Consider the following 15,248-nt stretch of genomic DNA (forward strand, 5'->3'; position numbering starts at 1 on the left):
GTGATGTAGAAACATTGTGCAATTGTTGGTTGGTTAGTTTGTTTTGACACAAGGCTTTTCTTGCAGGTAGAATTCTTGATATATTTTCACCCCCCACCCCTCTAAATTCAGGTGCAGTTGGTGAAAGCAGACACTCATTCACCGCAGCTGAACTCAAGGGCTGAATTGGGCTTGAGGACTTGATGAGCATGGAAAATACAGCTTTGACTCTGGAAATAAATCTCCTGTTAGCCTCTGATGACTTTGCAGTCTGGAGAATTCTGCACAGTTGCTGTTATGCAATAGTTTTCCGCTTTATTCCACCGCTTACACAACGCTTAAGAGAAGAAACTGCTAACTGATCTGTTGCTCCCAAGGGTCAGAAAGCACCAGCAGCTCTGCTGGGAATATTTATTTCGAGCCTCCATCCTGATTGCTAGCATTTCTTATTCATTATCCAAGCAGTTCAGGGAATATACAATTTGGATAACTGGGGATTTGCATACCTGCCAGTGGTGGAAAATCCACCACAGCAAAGCGATCCACAGCCTGTTGTGCATTTTAACGTAGAATGACACACTACTGAGTTCAATAGGATTTGCTTTCAAGTGAATACTCATAGGATAGCAGCCTTGGATTATTCCCCACCCCCCACCCCAGCTTCCTTTTTTTAAAGCTGTACTTCTCTCCCACCTAGTCAAAAATTCCCATCTTCTGATTTGTGTTTACAACAAATCCAATAAAAATATAACGGTTATCTAGAGCTCATTCCTAGATCCCAAGAGTGTCATTCTCAAGACAATTCCTGTTGCCATGTTTTGAAGCTGGTGAAATAAGATGTCTGCCATTTTTGTTGTGCTCCGTTTGCAAGTTCTGTTTCGGTTCTGTTGCAAAATTTACTGCTGGTCTTATATTATGCAGAAGAAAGCAATTAAGAAATGAACACATTGTTAGTACTTCAGAAGAAATGGATCAGAACAATGGAAACTAAGAGGGCAGATAAGATTCAAAAGCCAGTAAGAAAGCTACTCAGTGCTAATACTGGTAGAGCTGGTAATGTTAGGATTCTGTCAGTATATTAACTGAGTGCAGATGCCCACGTTTGCTGCAAAATGGTTGGTTGCAGACAGGCATCCCTGTCCATGCATTTGTGATGGAAGGGAATCCTCTGAGGAGGAAGCAGCCGTAGGCTTCCTGGTGGCCTGCCCAACTCATTATAGGTCTTTGTGTTGGTGGAAAGAGGCTATGGAAAGCTAAAGAGATTCAACTGTGAATCTTTGGACAGATAGAAATGAAATTTCTGGAAAATGTCAGCCTTGGCTCCTGTAGAGGTGAGGATGAAAATTTAGTTTGCAATCGGCTTTTGATCAGGCCCTTGGGCACATGCATCTAGGTGGTAATTGGTTGCAAAAATATGTTTGGTAACTGGTTGTGAAAGCAAAGAGGCACCTGATAATCTCCATATTTGCAGGAAGAGAGCAACTGGCCCTATTAAATGCCCATCACACCATCCCTTCAGTGGCTGTTGCTGGTTTCTACCTTGAGTTTCTTTTTAGACTGTGAGCCCTTTAGGGACAGGGAACGATCTTCTTATTCTTTTTCGATGTAAACTGCTTTTAGAACTTTTCTAATGAAAATTGATATCTCAATTGTCGTATTAGTTTGGAGTGGATTTGTCTCCTCCTCCTGCCTCCAAAAGCTAATCATTATGCGATCTCTGGGGCAAGGCCAAAAGGCAGGTCTGTGTGTGCTAATTTGTCACCAGTGATGGATTTCAGTCCTGCGGCAGGCAGCCAATTTCTAGTTAAAATTTATTTCTATGGAAAATATCATAGATTTTGCTTGTAAACATCATGGTTTTAGTGGCCAGTGTTCATTAAGCACCCATTAAATGCCTTGTTTGTGACACCAAAACACTATTGCCGTGGTGAAAGTGTGACTGATGGGCCACAGCCGCCCAAGGTGGGGAACAAAAGCAGTCTGCAGAAATAAGAGAAAGCAATTGCTGAATGGAACACAGGTTTTTGCAGCAAAACATAAAAATATGCATCTGTCCTACCTGCAACATACTGTGCCATATATGCATAGGAAGAAGAGAATGCAGGTTTAGAGGGGTTACTTTGGCCAAATCTGTCCTGGGCTACTCCTGTCACATTCACCACACCCACTCTCAGCAGCAACTTTTGACAACCTTGTTTTAGTGCCAATAATGTGATGGAGCTTTAACTGTAGTTGCCACGGTGCAACCTTGGCAATAGTTTGCACACCCACAAACCCAAGTTGCTTCTTGCTGCAGGTCAGTATTCATGAGCAGTGAGGTTCTTTTTCTTTTTACAGTTTCTACTGCCTCTAGTTAAACAGTCCTTGATGTCTTTGAGTTGCATGTTGCTTTGTTGCACGTCCATGTATTTGCACTGATTAGATGTGAAGATTAAAATAGGTTATTTTCTGTATGAATTTAAAGAAAAAACATTTCAGACAGACTCTTTTGTTCACTTGAAAAGATGAGCAAGTGTCTTAGTTGAAAAATGTTAGACTGTTTTTTCTTCTGTGGAAAAAGAAGCAAGAACATCTTTGTGTAATGTATTTATGAATTATGGACAACATTCAAACTTAGTAATGACTAATGTAGATCTCATTAATTTCAATGGGATGTAGTCATGTCTAATTTATCTGGATGTTGCCTACTGTCTCATACTACATGTGTCATGGTTTGGTCTACGCTATACTCTATACTCAGACTAGCAGGATACTCTGTGGTGGAGCAGGTGAGAGGATATGGGTGAGGAGGTGGTGTGGCTGGACCCTACAATAACATAATCTCCCTTACCAGGCTCCCTGTTGGGGAATTGGCTCATATCGAGTGTGCCTAAGCCTATGGACCATGGATAGATTGAACCACTGTTGGTGTACAGATCACCCATTTGTTCAATAGTGTCCCTAGCCGAGCTGATGACCCTGGCTGCAGGTTTAGTGGTGGAGGACTTCACTGCTCACTATGGGATTGGGTTGTCAGGAGTGGCTCAGGAGTTCATAGTGACCATGACAACAATGGGCCTATCCCAAGTGGTTTCTGATCCGATGCATGTTGCTGGTCACACGCTCAATTTGGTATTTTACTCTGATCAAGGTGGTGGTCCATGAGTGGGGACTCCTATTTCCCCATTATCATGGATGGACCACCATCTGTTTAAGGTAGGACTTGCAACCACAACCTACCTCTGCAGGGACGAAGGACCCATTAACTTGGTCCGCTCAAATGTTATTGGATCCAGTAGGATTCCAAGAATCTTTGGAATGGTTTTGGGTTGGCTCTGCTGATGATTTTGTTAATGCTCTAGTACAAACATGGAATAACATAAGACCAACCCTGCTGGATCAGGCCCAAAGCCTATCTAGTCCAGCAACCTATTCCACACAGTGGTCCACCAGATACCTCTGAGAAGCCCACTGGCAAAAAGTGAGGGCATGCCTTCTTTCTTGCTGTTACTCCCCTGAAAATGGTATTTAGAGGCATATTGCATCTGAGGCTTGAGATGGCCTATAGCCACCAACTAGTAGCCTATAGCCACCTGTCCTCCATGAATTTGTCCAAGCCACTTTTAAAGCCATCCAGGCTAGTGGCCATCATTACATCTTGGGGTAGGGAATTCCATAGATGGATTATGCACTGTGTGAAAAAATACTTCCTTTTGTCGGTCCTAAATTTCCTGGCCTGGCCCTCAGTTTCATGGGATGATGCCTGGTTCTAGTGTAGTGAGAGAGGGAGAGAAATTTCTCTGTCCACCCCTCTCCACTCCATGCATAATTTTATATACTTCGATCATGTCTCCTTGTGGTCGCCTCTTTTCCAAACTTATGTAGCCTTGCCTCATAAGGAAGGTGCTCCAATCTCTTGATCCTTTTGGATCTCTTGGCGGCTTTGGATTACCATCAACCATGGTATCCTTCTGAGTCACCTGAAGGAGGTGGGATTAGGTAGCACTGTTTTACAGTGGTTCTGTCACTACCTTTCGGGTAGATTTCAGATGGTGTCACTTGGAGACTGTTGCTCTACAAAGTGAGAGTTACTGTGTGAAGTTCCACAAGGCTCCATACTGTCTCCAGTGCTCTTCAACATCTACATCAGGGTTTCTTAACCTTGGGTCCCCAGATGTTGTTGGACTACAACTTGCATTATCCTCAGCCACAAAGGCCATGTCTGGGGATGATGGGAATTGTAGTCCAACAACATCTGGGTGCCCAAGGTTAAACCTTGATCTACATGAAACCGCTGGGAGAGATCATCAGGATATTTGGTGTAGGGTGTTACCAGTAGGCTGATGACACCTCCATCTGTTTCTCCCTAAATTTTATCAGGAAATGGCATCACTTTGGTTTAGATCTGCATGTTCTTGATGGGGTTACACTCCCACTGAAAGATCAGGTACATATCTTGGGAGAGATCCTGGATCCAAAACTCTCTCTGGTTTCTCAGGCTGAGGTAGTGGCCAGGATTGCTTTTTATCTGCTTTGGCTGGTACATCAGCTACGCCCATTTCTGGAGGTAAATGACCTTAAAACAGTAGTACATATGCTTGTGACCTCCAGGTTTGCCTTCTGTAATGCACACTATGCCTTTGTACATAGTCTGGAAACTACAATGGGTACAAAATACGCATCCAGGCTGATCTCTGGGACAACCCGAAGGGACCATATAACACAGATTTTTAATGAATTGCACTGGCTGCCAATATGCCTCTGAGTGAAATAAAAAGTGCTGGTTATTGCCTATAAAGCCCTGAACAGCTTAGGTCCAGGGTACTTAAGAGAGCATCTCCTTTGTCATGAATCCTGATGCTTATTAAGATCATCTGGGGAGGTCCAGTTATGTCTGCTGTCAGCTTGTCTAGTGGAGACTCAGGGCCAGGCCTTCTTGGTGGCTGCCCCAGGGCTTTGGAATGCACTCCCTGTCAAAATAAGAGCTTCTCCATCTCTGATTGCTTTTTAAAAGACCCTCAAGACACACCTGTTTTCTCAGGATTTTAATTAAAACTTTAAAACTGTTTAATTGTTTTACTCTGTGGAAGTGTTTTATGTGAAAGTGTTCTGTTTTATAGTATATTTTAACTTGGATTGTTTACACCGTGTACGCGTGTGTGCGTATTTATATATCAGGCAGTATATAAATATAAGAAATAAATGTGCGAAAGTATAGGAAGCATGGCATTGTGCATGTTTGTGTTTAAAGTGTGTTTAATAAGTTGCCTTCAACCATAACCACTTTCTGTTTCTCCCTAGCTTGCTATCAGACGGGCAACACTGAGTAAATCTTTCACCCCTGTGTTGGTAGGAAGTGCTCTGAAGAACAAAGGTGTGCAACCTCTGCTGGATGCTGTTCTAGAATACCTGCCAAATCCTTCAGAAGTCCAAAACTATGCTCTTCTCAACCAAGAGTGAGTACTCTGAGTGAAAGGGGAGGGAGGGAGGATGAATCTCATGTATACAGACATTTTTTCCCTAAATGGAAAAAATATGGTCCACTTGTTGTCCTGTACTACTCTTCCTTGGAGTTGCAAGGCCAGAACATTATTTCTTCAAGACCTGGGCTGCTTTCCAAAATGCTTGGGTGCAGACCTTCTTGAACTCAAAGGGACTTACTTCCGCATAACATAAGAATCCCATTTGCTGTGCAGTCCAGTTGTATTATCATCATGTAAAGCAGGCAGTTTTTAAATAAGCAAAAGTGGCAAATGGAACCTGATTTTAACCATAGTGCATAAAGAAGTTCTTGCAATTTTCATGAACAAAAGCTATCATTCATCTTCAGTACTTTTTTCCAATGAACTGTAGGAGCGTATAATAAATGAGCCTCAGGGTGTTCAAAATTAAATATTATGGAAGATCCTTGTTTAAGATATGTTGTTGACATTACTTTCAGCAGAATGCTGTCAGTTTCAATTATTTGTGGATCTTGTTAATTTCACCTGGAAAGGCCAGTCCAGGCCTGCTCAATTTAGGCCCTCCAGCTGTTTTTGGACTATAACTCCCATAATTCCCAACCACAGTGGCCAATAGCCAGCGATTATGAGAGTTGTAGGCCAACATCTGCAGGAGGGCCAAAGTTGAACAGCCTTGGACAGTACTGAGCTAGATGGACTAATGCTCTGACTCAGTGTATAGTAGCTTCCTATGTCCCTATCTGTGGATAGAAACTGGAGAGAGAGTCCACTCTTCATCTGACATGGTGCGGTTGTGAGAGAGAACCTGGTGCATCCGTGACAAATTCCAGAGGTGAAGTTATATGGGTTAAAGCTTATACCGTCATAAAAACGTTGTGTTCTTTTAAAGTTGCTAATTGGAATCAGTGTGGTTCTCACTACAATACATTTTTATTATGATATAAGCTTTCATAACGTCCACCTAAAGTGGTACAGTGGGGAAATGCTTGACTAACAAGCAGAAGGCTGCCGGTTCGAATCCCTGCTGGTACTATATCGGGCAGCAGCGATATAGGAAGATGCTGAAAGGCATCATCCCACACTGCGCAGGAGGAGGCAATGGTAAACACCTGCTGTATTCTACCAAAGAAAACCACAGGGCTCTGTGGGCATCAGGAGTCGAAATCGACTTGACGGCACACTTTACCTTTAAGCTTTCATAGCAAAGAGCCCATTTTGTCAGATGGGAAATAGTTGCCTAAGCTGGTAGCTACATCAGTGTTGTGGCCTGTCGATGGCAGACAATTCAGCACTGGCTGTTTGCTTGACGGCATCCCCAACAATTACTTGGACAGCAAACATTTCCTTTGGGGTTAAAGCTTCAGTTAGTTAATTGTAACAGTTCTTTGCTGGACGCTAGAGCTTATTGTTTCCCATAAAGATTTATTGGGCCAGTGAGAAAGGTCATATTAAATCTACTTCCAGCATGATTTTTCAGAAAATGAAAGTTTGGCTGGAGATGAATTCTGGCAGCAAATCATCTGTCTTCCATATTCTACTGCTTAAAAAAATGTTGGTTCTCCTTAAAAAGTGTGTCTGCAGGATCCAGTACTATGGGATGTATAGGGCCTGACTAAGGATTCTGCATCTCCCATAGGCCTCCAGCACCTGTTGAGGGTGCTCAGTAGTTGCTTGCAGAACAGAACCCCACAGCAAGAATAGATTGCTGAACACTGTTTAAAATATTGTAAATTAAACTTTTTCTTGTGTTCAAGAAATTCTACAGAAAAAACCAAGATACTGCTAGATTCTGTCAGAGATGATTCCCTGCCTTTTCTGAGTCTGGCATTTAAACTTGAGGTAGGTTGGTGGTGGTTTTCTTTCTGAGGAGGGTTTCTAATTTAATTAAGAACAAATAAGGCATAGTCTACATAGCAATTTGGAATTGTTTGGATGGGGCCACTAATGGTCATTCTGGGAACATTTTTCTGCTGATTATCTCTTTGCATCACTCTTGCAAACCTCCTAGCTTTTTTTATCTCCCTTGAATCATGGCCTGCTTTTTCTGTCACTTGCAGGCCGGACGTTTTGGACAGCTTACCTACATGCGTGTTTATCAGGGAATGTTAAAGAAAGGAGAATACATTTACAACACAAGGACTGGGAAAAAGGTCCGAGTGCAGAGACTTGTCCGCATGCACTCGGACATGATGGAGGTGAGTGTGGTGAAAAGAGCTAGAACACTCTCCACTCAGTCTGTGAAGCATTTTTACTGTAGGTGAATTCCCTCCAAGTCAAAAGATAAGGAGTGGGTAGGGGAGAGGGAACTAGGGCAGACTATACAATCTATATCTACAAGAAAGCTCTCATTCAAATGACATCTTGTGAGTATAATTGAGCTTCTTGAAGCACAATGGGATTTATTTTCAAGATAAACATTTCATTTTCTAGTGAGATCTCTTCTGATTTCAGCTTATATCCTGCACTCACTTATATGCTAGGGATAAAGCAAATGTAGCCTGAGGGCCTAACCTAGCCCTCAGGAGTCCCCATATAGCCCCTGATTCTGAGGTCACCTCCCTTTTAGCTGCTTTCTCTCATGTGACTCACGGCACAGTCAAAGAGCCCTTTACACCACCCCCACAGTGAGCAATAGCAGAAGCTCTGTCAGTGGTTCACTCCTTATGAAACACAGGTAAACAGAATTCAGAAGGAGATTGCGATTCACACAGGGTGGGGACTTGTAGCCCTTTGCCTCAGAGTGACTGGCTGAACTGCTTTGCCAGCAATAATTGCCAGATTATTGTTCATATGGTAGAGGCTGGTGTTAAAGAGTGCTTTGCATTGTTGATGGCCCTTCAGTCCTTGCTCCATTCAAAATAAGGCCTTTTAAAAGATGTTATTAAAGAAATTACTTCTAACCAATGCTACAAGCTCAGAGAGGCTTCCAATACTTTAATATCCCCCCTTGGTTTATCCTTTCCTGCCCCAACCCTCCACTTCTTAATTTAAACTCTTCTTGTTCAGTAGAAACTCGCCCCCTGTCTCCCTACTAGCCCATATTGTCGACTTGCTTAGAGAAATGATTAAGGCACACAAGATGCTACTAATGTCCAGCTCTGCGATTCTTGATTTCCTTCTACACAGTTACCTTTTGAACACCATGGCCTGAAAAGAAATGTCAGCTCTCCTTCAGTCGGTAGTAGCCAATGACGCTCAAATCGAATTGCAAAAATTGATTTGTGCACACCCCTAGGTAGTACCGTATCCCAATTTTTTAGTAGGATTTCAAGAGTTACATTCACTTCAGGAGTGAGGGATGCTACAAGTTCTTTTCTTGAAAGTTAAGTCTCTCCTTGTTCCCAGCAGGAAGCTGCCCACCTATTTGGAAGCCACCCATCTCTTGTTGGGCTGTGAATTATCTAACTGGCTGCTACCAGCTGACCAGCATGGTAGTGAACATGAGCCTCTAACTCTGAAGGGTAGCTCTGGCTGGTCAGTTGGTATCTCTTTTAGGCTAGTGTACCCTGCCTTTTTCTGTAGCAAACTCAAAACTTAAACAAGTTAATGGGAGGGCTGTCATGAAAGGCCCGTAGTTCTACTTGGTTTCACTGATGGCTGAATTTGAGAAATCCTGGACCAGCTTTTGTTTATGCAACCATTTTGGAAGCTCTAAAAATGGTTTACATTTGTCACTTCTATAGTACATACTTTTACCTTTCGAGGAGTGAGGCAAGGCTGTATACTTGCCCCAGCTCTTTTCAATTATTATATTAACCCCATTGTGGATATTATTACTAATCCATCTTTCCATCCACCTAAATTGGCCAATAGACAGGTTAATATTTTGCTTTATGCAGATGATGCAGTAATTTTATCTCGGACTCCTGTCGGCCTCCGTAGAGCGCTTTGCTCTCTGGCTAATTTTTGCCATGAATACGCTCTGGAAATCAATTATAGCAAGACCAAAATTATGGCCTTTGCTAAACATCCAAAGACCTTGAAATGGTCTTTGGCTGGACATAAACTAGAACAGGTTAAGATCTTTAAATATCTAGGGGTTGTTTTCCAGGCCTCTACGAAACGCCAAGCACATCTGCAATACGTTACCCAAAATGCACGTAAATCGGCATTGGCCATTCAATCATATTTCCACCAAGATGGGGCTCAATTTGTACCAGCTGCCCTTAAGTTATTTACAGCTAAAGCCTGCTCTCAGTTGCTTTATGGGTCACAGTTGGGCCCGTATACTAACTGCACTCCACTAGAGATAGTTCAGACAAAATTTCTGAGATCTATTCTACAGATCCCTAGATGTGTTCCCAATGTAATATTGAGGATGGAAACTGGCATGCCTAAGATGGAAGCCCGGATGTGGTTTTCCATTCTCAGCTTCTGGTTGAGATTGTCTTTCTTTTCTACAGGCCTTGCTCACTTAATTTTTATTGATAAATTTAATTCTAGCTGGAAGCAGTCAATATCTCGCCAAATAAGTTTATATGGCTTTAGCCTGGATGGTCTATTAGAAATGGGTTTTTGTCACGCGAGACTGATATTAAAGCAGCGGATCTATGATATGGAAATGCAGACTGATCGATCTTTAATCTCTAAAGAAGTTTTCCTAGGTTTACAAATGTATAATACTAAACCTGCGAATTACCTGGGTAAGATTACTATCACTAAATATCGCAGGATGTTTACATTGGCCAGATTTAATGTGCTACCTTCAGCTGAATTAGAAGGTAAATTTAGAGGGATCCCAAAAGAACAGAGACTATGTCCTTGTGGCTCTGGAGAACAGGAGTCTATCTTTCATATCTTACTCCGCTGTCTTTTTATAGGGACTTACGAACTTGTTATATTTCCTCCTTACTGACTGATTTCCCAGGGCATACAGATGCATTTTACGTCAACTATCTGCTCTCAGATCAGAAGGAGGAAGTAACATTTAAAGTTGCTAAGTTCTGTGAGGCAGCTAAGAAGGCTAGACAACAGATGGTAAATCAGATTATGCTAATGGGAAATTGCTGATTAGGATGAGTCCATGTTCCTGATTATATTATGTATATATTATTACTATATTACGTGTATTATTATGTATGTAAATTTTGGTCTATGACCGTAAATAAACATGACTGACTGACTGACTAGTACATACTTTAAAACACGTTATAGGAAGCTGCCTAATACCAAGTCAGGCCATTGGTCCATTTAGCTCAGTACTGTCTACACAGACTGGTAGTGACTTCTCGGAGGTTTCAGGCAGGAGTCTTTCTCAGCTCCTCTCTTGGAGATACCAGGGAGGGAACTTGGGGCCTTCTAGGGTCCATTCCCTAAGGGAAATATCTTGCAGTGCTTGCACACATACTCTCATTCAGATGCAAACCAGGGCAGACCCTGCCTAGCAAAGGGGACAGTTCATGCTTGCGACCACAAGACCAGCCCTCCTCTGTAAAATTAGCACCCCTTGCCTTGCAGCTGCATTAGGAAAGCTGTCATATACTGAGTACCACTGGTCAATCTAGCTCACTCTTTTCTGTACAGACTGGCAGCGGCTTCTCCAAGGTTACATACAAGCAGGAGTCTCTCTTGGCCTTATCTGGAAATATCAGAGAGGGAGCTTGGAGCCTTCTGCATGTAGATGTTCTTCCCAGAGTGGCCCCATCCCCTATATTGGGATGAACGCCTTTTGTCTGGCAGTAAAGAACAGATTCTATAAGCAGCAGGCCTTATCACTGTTTTGAATGATAACCCCTGTATGGTGTGTGTATCCATCCATCCATCCATCCATATTCTTTAAGGCGTACCCATCGCTAATCCCATGTGTGGCAGCTCTCACGAGAGTTTGTGAGCAGCTGCAGCAACCAGCAAGGGTGGGGGAGAGAGGACCAGCCGGCTGGCAAGTTTTCAGAGTTGTTTTAAATGGGGAAGAGAGGCATCATCGATAAAATCAGAGGGAATCTATGAACTATTGGCCAAGAGCTAAGTAAACACAGAACTCAGAGTGCAAATACCACCCTCTTCAATGGTGAAATTCAAAGGGTCCTCTCTTCTTTATCAGTAGCCAGAGCTTATGCTATTAAAGGCTTTAAAAACAATAACAAACAAAAACAAAACAACCCAAGCAAGGCCAACTCTCATTTCTAAAGTCAGTCTACTCATTACAGCAGACAATTGAGAGACACTGGGGGCAGCATGATAAATGCCTGAATCAAAAGGGGAAGAGAGGAATGGATGGACAGTGGGGGGAGGAGAGAGGGAGGAATGGGTGGACAGTGCGAGGGCATGAAGGCAAGGAAGAATGAAGTCTCTGGAGGAGAGGCCAAGAGAGGGGGCCTTCTGTCACCCCGCCAAAGGCTGAGTGCACTTGCACTATCACACAGGTGCTCTGAGCGGATTCAGCCTGTATACTATATAATCTCACTGTAGAATCCAAGTGGGTTGCAATTTAAGCCACATTAGATATTTCTTGCCAATTTCTTCTAAAGTTACTCCCACTCTTGCCTAATAACTTACCTAAAATATTGTTTGTTTTTCATTAGGATGTGGAAGAAGTTTATTCAGGAGATATATGTGCATTGTTTGGCATTGACTGTGCTAGTGGCGATACCTTCACAGATAGATCTAGTACTGACCTTTCTATGGTAAGTTATTCCTTAGTTGAATCCAGATTCCCCCACCTCCCCCAGCCTCAATCTAAATTTTGGCTTTACGTGTACAAAAGAAACATGACTTCTCTGATGCCTGGAGCCGAGGATATCTCTCATTGGGTTATCCTTTCCACGTTCTCCCAGGCAGGACTAATGAAATTTAGTTAGCAGCCTTAAGAACCCGGGACGGATAACCCCGCCCAGTTCTTTTAGTCCGGCTGTGCTCCAAGGCAGTGATCGTTCATATTGCTCTTTATCCACTAAATCTTTTTAAAACCTTTATCCTTCTGAAACTTGAACTGCTTTTACAGATATTACAAACTTGTAAAAACCTAAATCACAAAAGCATATAAGCCTGTACTAACAAAGGTTCGCAATTCAGTTTGCATGAAAAGAACACGATCATAAATATACAATGCAATGAACATCATATCTTTTTTTAAAGGTACAATCACCTTAAGTGGCACAGTGGGGAAATGACTTGACTAACAAGCAGAAGGTTCGAATCCCTGCTGGTATGTTTCCCAGACTATGGGAAACACCTATATTGGGCATCAGTGATATAGGAAGATGCTGAAAGGCATCATCTCCTACTGTTTGGGAGGAGGCAATGGTAAATCCCTCCTGTATTCTACTAAAGAAAACCCCAGGGCAATGTGGGCACCAGGAGTCGAAATCGACTTGACAGCACACTTTACTTTTACAAGGGTTTAAGTATGCATAACACATTTTTCAGAATTCTAACATTCTCCAAAGAGAGCCTATTTCAAAATATAATTCACCTCCAGGCTTCTACCAAGGTGTCAGGGAATGGAAAGTGTAACTGGAAGCAGGCCTTGAGGCTTGAAATCCAGCACTCCACCTGTCCTTGCTATGCAGCAAACTAAATAATCAAACCAAGGAGATGGCACATTTATCTGAACACAGGATTTTACTGGGGCTCTGCACTTTCCCCTTTAGTGAAGGAAACTAGAAAGACATTGCATAAGCCTGCATGTTGTTCCTCAACTCTCCCCAGACCGCAGTAGAATGCTGGGAGCAAAGTGTCACCTGAACATAAAGGTAAATTGTGCCGTCAAGTCAATTTCAACTCCTGGCGCCCAGAGAGCCCTGTGGTTTTCTTGGATAGAATATGGCAGGGTGGGTTACCATTGCCTCCTCCCGTGCAGTATGAGATTATGCCTTTCAGCATCTTCCTATATCGTTGCTGCCTGATATAGTACCAGCAGGGATTTGAACCGGCAACCTTTTGCTTGTTAGTCAAGCATTTCCCCGCTGCGCCACTTAAGGTTACGCCCACCTGAACATACTCTAAGTAAAATAAGTTCATCCCTACTTAACAGCAGTGGGAATATTTTGTCTGCAGTTTGTTTTAATATAGACAGGGAAGTACATGATGGCCACCACATAAAGCAAGCTTATAACTGAATGTAAACTCCTCCAGATGCCATAAATAATCCCAGTTCCCAGCCAAATGTAGTTGTGTGATAAAAGTGGATTTGTGTGCTTATTTTTAGGTATATGCCTAAAAACACAATGTGTAAAACACATACATATATCATCCAGTCTCTTTGAAGGGATATTTTGCAGGGAAACAAATAATTACTGCTATATTCAGATTGTGAGCCCTTTGGGAACAGGGGTCCATCTTATTTATTTATTATTTTTCTGTGTAAACCGCCCTGAGCCATTTTTGGAAGGGCGGTATAGAAAGTGAATTAATAATAATAAACAGACAAACATCTGCCACACAATACACCAGATATAACTGTAGTCGAGAAGAAAGAAAAACAAGTTAAAATAATCGACATAGCAATACCAGGGGATAGCAGAATAGAAGAAAAAGAAATAGAAAAAATCACCAAATACAAAGATCTACAAATTGAAATTGAAAGGCTGTGGCAGAAGAACACCAAAATAATCCCAGTGGTAATTGGAGCCCTAAGTGCAATTCAAAACAACTTGAAGAGCACCTCAATACCATAGGGGCCACAGAAATCACCATCAGCCAATTACAAAAAGCAACTTTACTGGGAACAGCCTATATTCTGCAACGATATCTATAATAACAGAAACAACATTGATAATAAAATTCAGCCATCCCAGGTCCTTGGGAAGGACTCGATGTCTGGATAAAACAAACCAGTCAATAACACCTGTCTGACTGTGTTGTCAACAACAACTAACATTTCCTGGTTTGGTGGGCTTGTTCAAACCATAGTTTGCTGGCTTGGACATAACTGCAAACTAGAGTTTGGTTAAAGTGTCTAGTTCTCTGTTGGGGCAAATACATAAGGGGGAGGTGGGAGCACATGGGCACGGTGCTTGTTCCCAATCCTCTAAGCCACGGAGGATAAAACATGTTATTTCTGAATGTAGCCTATGTGTTCATCAAGGAAATCTGAAGAAAATCCACAAGCAATGGAACTTGTGTAGCATTGGAACATGCATTGCCCGAGTATAAATGGTCAGGTTTCTGTGAAGTTCACTTCAATAGCTTTATACTGACAAATTGTTCTTTGGTCCTGTATCTCATCTTAATTTTTTTCTAGGAATCTATTCATGTCCCTGATGCTGTCATTTCAGTAGCAATGAAACCATCCAACAAGGTAAGAGTCTTGAGTTCCAAAAAATGGTTAATGATTTCTATAGTTTGGAAGAAAAGCTGAGGTCTGATTTGCACTTTAGGGTGGATAATGTAAGGGTTAGGCTACATTTCTCTGAGGGAGCAGAGGAGGCTCGCTGCTTAGTAATGATGAGGTAATATTGATGAGTGACGAAGGGAAGGTGGGACTGCTATTTTGCCCCCATCATATCTCAAAAGCCAACCTCACAAAAGCCCTGTGAATGGTGAAGGGTCAGTACTGCAGTTCAAAACTAATAAAGAATCTGTCTACCTTAGAGTAGTTCAAGTCTTCAGGGCTGGATAATTGCATCCTCGGGTACTAAAAGTACTTAGAGATGTACTCTCAGAACCTCTGTGTATCATCTTTGAGAGATCCTGAAAAACAGGTAAGGTGCCACAAAACAGGAGATGAGCTAATGTCCTGATCTTCGTAAAGGAGTACGTGACAAACTACTAGAACAGCATATAAAGCAGTTAGATTGTACGTGTGTTGATAACAATGCAATGATTGGTAGAAGACAACATGGATTTGTCAAGGATGAATCGTGCCAGACTAATCATCTCTCTCTCTTT

The 15,248-nt window shown here is 42.2% G+C and overlaps 1 protein-coding gene across 2 annotated transcripts in view; it reads left to right on the forward strand.

Moving 5' to 3' along the window:
- GFM1 (G elongation factor mitochondrial 1) overlaps positions 1 to 15,248 on the forward strand; it is a 59,314-nt gene that overhangs the window by 15,581 nt on the left and 28,485 nt on the right. For both annotated transcript variants that reach the window (XM_053310567.1, XM_053310568.1), the window contains exons 7-11: positions 5,260 to 5,414; positions 7,175 to 7,259; positions 7,478 to 7,615; positions 11,942 to 12,043; positions 14,602 to 14,658. In XM_053310567.1, the coding sequence (XP_053166542.1) occupies positions 5,260 to 5,414; positions 7,175 to 7,259; positions 7,478 to 7,615; positions 11,942 to 12,043; positions 14,602 to 14,658 (537 nt within the window). The remainder of the gene's footprint in view (positions 1 to 5,259; positions 5,415 to 7,174; positions 7,260 to 7,477; positions 7,616 to 11,941; positions 12,044 to 14,601; positions 14,659 to 15,248) is intronic.

The sequence above is a fragment of the Hemicordylus capensis genome, chromosome 3 (assembly GCF_027244095.1).
Source record: "Hemicordylus capensis ecotype Gifberg chromosome 3, rHemCap1.1.pri, whole genome shotgun sequence".
Lineage (NCBI taxonomy): Eukaryota > Metazoa > Chordata > Lepidosauria > Squamata > Cordylidae > Hemicordylus > Hemicordylus capensis.